The 7,348-nt window shown below is 60.7% G+C and overlaps 1 protein-coding gene across 10 annotated transcripts in view; it reads left to right on the top strand.

Moving 5' to 3' along the window:
* The window catches only part of FOXP4 (forkhead box P4), a 51,089-nt gene extending 46,948 nt beyond the window's left edge, over nucleotides 1-4,141 (top strand). For 5 of the 10 annotated variants that reach the window (XM_070245548.1, XM_070245550.1, XM_070245549.1 and 2 more), the window contains 3 exons: nucleotides 1,023-1,089; nucleotides 1,617-1,786; nucleotides 2,239-4,141. In XM_070245548.1, the coding sequence (XP_070101649.1) occupies nucleotides 1,023-1,089; nucleotides 1,617-1,786; nucleotides 2,239-2,437 (436 nt within the window). In that variant the 3' untranslated portion in view covers nucleotides 2,438-4,141. The remainder of the gene's footprint in view (nucleotides 1-1,022; nucleotides 1,090-1,616; nucleotides 1,787-2,238) is intronic. The other 5 variants (XM_023624909.2, XM_005603898.4, XM_023624910.2 and 2 more) reach the window with 1 other exon arrangement.
* Nucleotides 4,142-7,348: the final 3,207 nt, after the last annotated feature.

The following is a 7,348-nucleotide window of genomic DNA, read 5'->3' on the forward strand; positions in this document are numbered from 1 at the left end:
ACTGAGGAACCAGGGAGGAGGGGGCAACCTCTTCTCCTCACTTCCCTGCCAGTCCAGAGGCCTTCTTCCCCACCCCACCCCAAGACATCCCCCACACAGGCCACCCTCTGGCCTGTGCCTCTTGAGCCAGAGGCCCATGGGGAGGAGAGCAAGGTCTGAAGCAAGCTAGAGGCATAGCTCTGTGGGTGCCTGTTCCCCTCAAGATTCCCTCTCCCCCAATAAGAGCCTCCCCATGCCCAGGCAGTTGTGGGGGCTGGGCAGGCTAGAGCCTGGGAAAGGGAAGAAAAGCTGTCCCCTTTTGAGTGCCCCCACGGTGCCAGTCACAACGCTTGGTATCTTCATGTCTCATTACCAACCTGGCATCAGAGGACCTGGTTCTGGAATCAGAAAACCTGGCTGCAAGTTACATTTCTACTTCTCACCAGCTGTTTGTCCTTGGGCCAATTCCTTAACCTCTCTGAGGCGCTCTGTAAACTGGGGGTCCTCACTGTGGAAGAGGGACAGCCCTTGAGCCATTGCTTTTCCTGACCCAACCCCTGAACACCTTCCTGTGCAGAAAAGCCTCTGGTGTGGAGCGTGTGGGGACAGGCTGAGCACACGGCTTATTAGATGTCCCCAAATTCAGGAGGGCCCAGTGTGGATTTTACAGATATGGGACTGTAGAGGCTCTAGCTTGGACCTTGCTGAACACTGGAAAATCTAGACTGAAGAGAAAAAAGGCTAGAGTAGCAGGATGTGAAGACACACACGGGAGGGATCCCCGTTCCCACTTACCTGCTCTGAGAGGCGGGACAGTTCCAGAGTCCCTGAGAGCCCCAGCGCCTCCCCCGGGAAGGCGGCTGTCGGTCCCTGCTGGGCCAAGTCAGCTCAGGGTTGAATAAGATGGGGCACACACAGGGGCCAACCCCGCTCTGGCCCCCCAGGAGAGGGGACAGCCCCTGGGCTGGAGCAGGCCCTCAGTCAAGGTCCAGGTGTGTGCGAGGAGGACGTGGGTGAGCGAACCGAACATCCTCTCTCCCCAGGAGCCCCACCCTGGTGAAGAACATGATCTCGGGCCTCAGTTACGGAGCACTTAATGCCAGCTACCAGGTGACCGGGCCCCGCCAGAGTCCACCCGCCCCCTCTGCCACCTGCCCCTCCATCTCCCTCCAGCACACACAAGGGCCTGTAGAAGAGACCCCCCCCCCCATGCAGAAGGCCCATCTGTCACAGGAGGGGACAGTGGGAAGGAGTGTGAAGAGCACTCTGGGGGGCAAACCCCAACCCTCTGCTGACCCCGCCTCGGGGCCCGGGCCCCACCTCTCCTGACAAAGCTGGGTTTGGGCGGGACGGGACGGGACGGGACGGGGCGGAGAGCAGGGAGGTGGGCATAACCAGTGGGGTCCCTTCCCCAGCTTGTCAGTCTGGGGGTCCTCTGTCTCCCAGGTTCCCAGGAAAGCAGGTAGGGTCAGAGCTCTGGCCTTGTGGGGGGAGCTGTGTTCGGAAGGTTGAGCCTGGGCTGGGGGGCTGCCGAGAGAGACCTGCCAGCGGCCGGCACAGACACACAAGGCTCTCTAGGGAGTGGGGAAGCCCCTGACGGGTGGAGCCCACTGACGTGGCCAACCCTGTGCCTCCAGGCTGCCCTGGCCGAGAGCAGCTTCCCTCTCCTCAACAGCCCTGGCATGCTGAACCCCGGCTCAGCCAGCAGCCTCCTGCCCCTCAGCCATGACGACGTGGGCGCCCCCGTGGAGCCGCTGCCCAGCAACGGCAGCAGCAGCCCCCCTCGCCTCTCCCCACCCCAGTACAGGTGAGCACACAGCAGGGACCCCACCCGCCCTGGTGCCCCATCAGGAAGTTGGGATCTTCCCGCTGTGAGTGGCGTCCCCATCTCACCAATCTCCGCCACCTCTTCCCAGGACAAGTGGCCTCTCTCCCTTCCCATTGGTCCTCCCCTCCTCTCTCCCTTCTCTCTCCTTTCTTATTCTCTTCTCTCTCCCTTTGTTTTACTTCCCTCCTTCCCCTCCTTCCTGCATTCTGGCCTTCCCTTCTCTCTCTCCTTCTCAGCCAAAGGCAATCTCGTCCATCCCAGCGTCCCCTTTCCCTTGGAGACAGCCCTGGGGGACATCAGACCTAAGGCATCAGGCCTCAGTGGCTCAGGGATAGTGGGATCCTGGGGAGGTGAGCTGTGGACACCCCACTGTGCCCCCAAATTCTGGATGTGTTTGCGGGGGCAGAGGAAAGCCCCCGGGGTGCCCACAGGATCCCTTCTGTCGCAGCCACCAGGTGCAGGTCAAAGAGGAGCCTGCGGAGGCGGAGGAAGACAGGCGGCCCGGTCCCCCACTGGGGCCCCCCAACCCCAGCACCTCGGGGCCTCCGGAAGACAGGGACCTGGAGGAAGAGCTGCCACCGGGAGAGGAACTGTCCTAAGGGCCTCCAGGGGCAGGCAGGGCAGGGGTGAGACCCCTCCCTTCCGGAACCCAGGCCCCACCCACCCCCAGTCCACAGCCCCGCCCAAACCTCAAGGCACTTCCAGGACTCAGATGGGGGGCTGGGCCAGCAGCACCGCTGTGACCTGAGTGACAGACGCTCGGGGGGCAGGGACTGCCCCGCTCCCGAGGGGACACAGAACCCCTGGTCTGGGACCAGCAGAGGACACGGAGGGCCCAGACCCCTCCTCAGACCCCCCCTATATCTGAATACCGCCTCCCCCCAACCACCAGCAGCAGCAGGGCCCTCCTCCCCCACCAGCTGTCCCCTACGGGGCCCCTCAGCGCCATGGAGACCCGCAGGCGGGGCTAAGCCACCCCTCTCAGACCCAGGGCCCCTCGCACCTGGCTCCTGGCTCCGGCAGTGATTTCTGGCCAGAGGCCCCCCCGCTTCCCTCGTTCGTGCTCCCTTCCGCCGTCTTCTCCGTACTGTGAAGAAATAGCTCTCCACCCCGCCCGCGCCGGGATGGGGCAACTGAGGTTTCAGACCGGCCCTGGGAGAAGCCAGCCCCCTCGGCTGTGCCCCTTCAAAAAGCCACAGCTGGGGCGGGACAAGTTGTCCCTTGACGGGGTCCCTGCCAGGCTCCAGCCCCTCCCCCCGACCTGAGCCAGACCCAGGCTGACCTGGGCCCTCAGCCCGTGTGCTGGGTGCTACTCCGCGGCGCCCACACGAGGGAGCCCAGGAAGAGGCCCGGCGCGGCCGCCTCCCTATGGACGGCTGTGCCAGGTGGACTCTGGACGTGGAGCCGCTGATGGGAGCCCAGGTGCCCTTGAGGCTGGGGTTGGGGCCAGAGGTGGCACCGGCTGGGGGAAGCACCCTGCCTCTGTCACCCGGAAAAGCCAGACTAAAAGGAGGCTGAGGGGCAGGTGGGATTAATACCGTGGCTGCTGTGACCTAACGGTCACCCTGCCCCCAGCCTACAGGTCCCCCATTGCAGTCTTCCCTCACCCTCACTCAGCAGCCCTGTCCCCAGTTAAACGGATGACCAAAGACCTTTCTTATGCCGGAAGCAAAAACCAAAACTTTTTGTTGGCTTTTTCCTTTGTCACCTCCCTGGCCCACTCCTCCTGCCCCCTCCCCTGCCCCAGGCTGGAACCCTCCCTCCACTTAAGTTATTGTTTAAAACCAAAGTTTACAGTGTCTGTTGGTGGCCAAGACCCTCTCCCTCCACCCTTCCTCCACCCCACCCTGAGGACCCTGGGACTCAGGAGAGGCTGGGGCCCCTGCTCACCCCCCTCTGCTCCTGCCCAGCCAGGGGGAAGGAAAGAGGGCAGAGAGGAGGAGGCGGGCAGCCCTCGGCACCCCGTGGGCAGGGGGCACAGGAGCCCGGTTCCCACCTGGGGGCTCTCCAGACCCCCGTCTAGGACCAAGTCCCCCATCACGCTGGGAGTGTGGATTCCAGCAGAGGAGCTGGAAAAAAAGTGAGACTCTCCACAGACCCCCTATGGGGGACCCCACCTTAAGGCCAAGGACCGGGAGTGTTGGATGCTCAGGACACCCCAGGCCCCTTTGCTGAGAAGACTCCTTGGACTATTTCCCAAGAAACCCCCACATACACCCCTTCACAACCACCCCTCCCGCGAGGCAGGGGGCCCTCCGCCCCCTCCCCTGTGTACCCCCCACCTGTGTTCCGTTTGACCAGCACAGAAATATTAAACGTCCTCTATTCACCGGGCCCTGCGTGTGTCACCAAGGTGAGGGAGGGCCGGGGCGTTAACGTGGAAAGACTGCTCTGAGGGCAGGCGGTGCCAGCTGGACGTGGGGCTCCTGTGGGGACATTCTCTTCAAGAGCCTGAGTGCGAGGGTGTAGGCTTTTACCCCTGACACTGGTCAGGCTCCAGGTTTACAACAGGGCCTTTGGTCCTCCACACCCCTCCTGTCCCCCTCTTCCGCTCATCATGGCATTCTCTGGGATTTTATTTCAAACCCGGTCTCTCCTATTTTCTTCCAAGGTCACAGCTCCTTGCCCCACTTCCTTCACAGTTTGGAAGCCGGGTTCCTGCCAGAGCGTTTTCAGCAGGTGGTCGATTCGTCCTGGGATGGGAAGGACCCCTGCTGTAGGGCCACTGCCTGGGAGCCGTCCCCCGGCGTGCCCGGGGCCCTTCTGGGCGCATCACCCATGTCTTTGTGGGGGCTGCCTGGATAGGCGCGTGTGTGTGTGTGCGCGTGTGGGGGGTGGCATCGAGATGCGTGTGGTGGGGCTGTCGGCTCATGCACGCCCATGTGTGCGGTGTCACAGTACGGGTGGGCTCGGGATCGGAAAAGGGGTTCTTCTAACTGCAAAGGGCACCCTGGACAGTTGGGGGAGGGAAGGAAAGGAGGGGGAGGTCCAAGTTGTGAAGCCAAAGGTGGGTCCTGACACCTCCCTCAGCGCCCCCTCAAGTCCCCAATCCCCACTCACCACCCCTCCCCACCAGGGGCGCCCCCTGCCTTCTCAGACCCAAGTGCCCATTACCAGGGTTATCTACCAGTTCCCTTCTTCTGGCACCGTGGTCACTTTTCAGACACGCTCCTCGAGAGTCGGGGTCCCCGGGCCTCTGTCCTGGGGCAGAGCCCAGGAAGGAGTGTGTGTACTTGGGGGGAAGTGTGGAGACAACAGCAGAACTGGAAACAGTCACCTTTCCCACAAATCCCCAAATGGCTGGAACTTTCCAGAAAGCAAACTTGGGATGGAAGTGGGGCAGGCAAAAGGGGGTAGGATCCAGAGATTGAGTCTTTGTCTCAGGCCTGTCTTGTCCTCTCCCACGCCTTTCGACCATCAGCTGTTTCCTTCTGTCTCGCTTTCTGTCTGTCTCACCCGGTCCACGCCACCTCCACCCACTAATCCTCTGGACACCGGCGTGGAGCCTGGGGTGAACTCCCTGTCCCTCCATGGAGAGGGCCAGGCCAGGGGAGCTGAGCCTGGGGTCTCAGAGTCGCCCCCTCCGCCTGCCGTCCGGCCCCCCCAGACACTGTGTCAAGCAGCACTGCCGCGTGTTGTACTCTGCCCTCCCCACCCTCCGCAGAGGCCACCTGGGTCCTGTGCAGTAGAAGTAGCATGTGATCCCTGTGGACAAGGGCACTGTCTACAGTGCAATCAATTACCCGTGACTTCACCGCTTCCCCTCCCCCTTCTCCCCTCCTGGACCCACCAGCCCAATAGAAAGCCCCCTGAGAATCCAGAGTGTTGGCTGCCAAGCTCCCAGCTCCTCCTGCTCCACCGACAGAAGATCTGTTCCACAGGCTGGCCTCAGGGGCATCCTTTCCACACCAGAGACTCTAAAGGGACAAGGCTACGCCCAGCCTCACTGTCAGGACGGTCCTTCCAGTAGTCTAACTTCAGTTTTTCCTGCTTCCACCAGAGTCTTCTTTTTTATTCCCTCCCCAAAGGGATATGGCAAGTGTCTGGTTAGTGCATTTGGACGTGGGGAGAAGATCTTAGGTGTTGGCAGGAGGTCTTGCAACATCAGAAACAGAAGGTTGCTGTGGATCTCCGTCTTCTGAGTGGGCTTACAGACTCAATAATTAATTTTCTGACTGATCTGACAGATCCCACGAGGGTCAGCCCCCTGCTGCGTTATTACCTTCTGAATAAGAGCCAACTCTGCCATGCCCCCCAATCGTGCTTTGCTGTCAGGAAGTTCTGCATGCTGTGTAGCCTCTCTCCTTCCTGCTGTTATCTGCAGCTACTGGGGGCAGGTTCGCTCTGGCTGGCAGCTTGTCCTGGTCTTGGCATTTCTGCCCTGATGGGGCGAGGGAAGCTCTCTTCAAAACCTGTTCTCTGGCTGGCCAAAAAAAGGGATGCTCCAAGCCGGGCATTTTGAGGATGGGAAGGTAGCGCTCTGGGGTCGGCATTGGGCAGAAGTCCCCCCCTCCCTGTCAGAAAGCTCTTGCCTCCTCCCACCATTGACCGGCCACCCTTGCCCAAGGTCTTTTGCCAACGGCCAGCAGAGGGCGCTTTAGACAAAGCGGACTTTCTGCTCCTCCTCTGGGCAAACTTAACCATGGGAAGAGGGTGGGGGCAGGGGATGGACAACCGCCCTAGACCCCATCTCCAGAGAGCAGCCGCCAGCTAAGAGCAGAAAAGGTTCTTTCTTTCATTGGGGGGCTTTCAAGACCCTCCAACCTGTGAGCTGTGAAGCATCCTGAACAGAAACAGGAGAAGGCAAGAGAGAGAAGAGCAATCTAGGGGAGCCTAGTACCCCAGCCCAACAAGGGGCTCAACAGAGAGTTTTACTGGTAATAATCATCACACTTAATGAGCTCTTATTACCTCCCAGACACTGTTCTAGAAGCCTTCTATTTCCTGTAATCCTCACAACAACCCTGAGTTAGATGCTGTTGTTCTCCCCATCTACGGATGAGGAACTGAGGTCAGGGAGTCAGCGGTTAACAGAGGAAGCGTGAAGAATGAGGAGCCTGCGCTTAGAGTGGGGAAGAGGGGCTGAGTGGCGTAGTCTTAGCTTTCTAGCAACACTAAATACTTTGGTTTCTCTCCTCACCCTTTCTTGGAGACTCCCAGTGGGGAAACTGAGGCACAGAGGGCCTCAGAGCGAGGCATTAGGCACTGGCTCCCCCAGCTGCCGTTCTTCTCCAGGCAGAATGAGGTCAGCTGGAGCTTGGGAGAGTCTGAGGGACAGAGAAGTGGAGGAAGAAGGCTGAAACACCCTACAAAACCATCAAATGGGGGCCTCCTGCTGGAGCAGGGCGTCAGCGGTGAGCACAAAGCGGCCCTTGTCTGAGGCGGGGAGCTCACACACACACACACACACACACACACACACACGCCAGCATACACCTGGCCTGTGCGCAGACACGGGCACACACACGTGCCGCCACTCCGATGTGTTTATGCCAAGAGGTCCCTTCTGCCTTGAAAGCCTGCGATTTGCCTGTGGACACC

The sequence above is a fragment of the Equus caballus genome, chromosome 20, assembly GCF_041296265.1.
Source record: "Equus caballus isolate H_3958 breed thoroughbred chromosome 20, TB-T2T, whole genome shotgun sequence".
Taxonomy (NCBI): domain Eukaryota; kingdom Metazoa; phylum Chordata; class Mammalia; order Perissodactyla; family Equidae; genus Equus; species Equus caballus.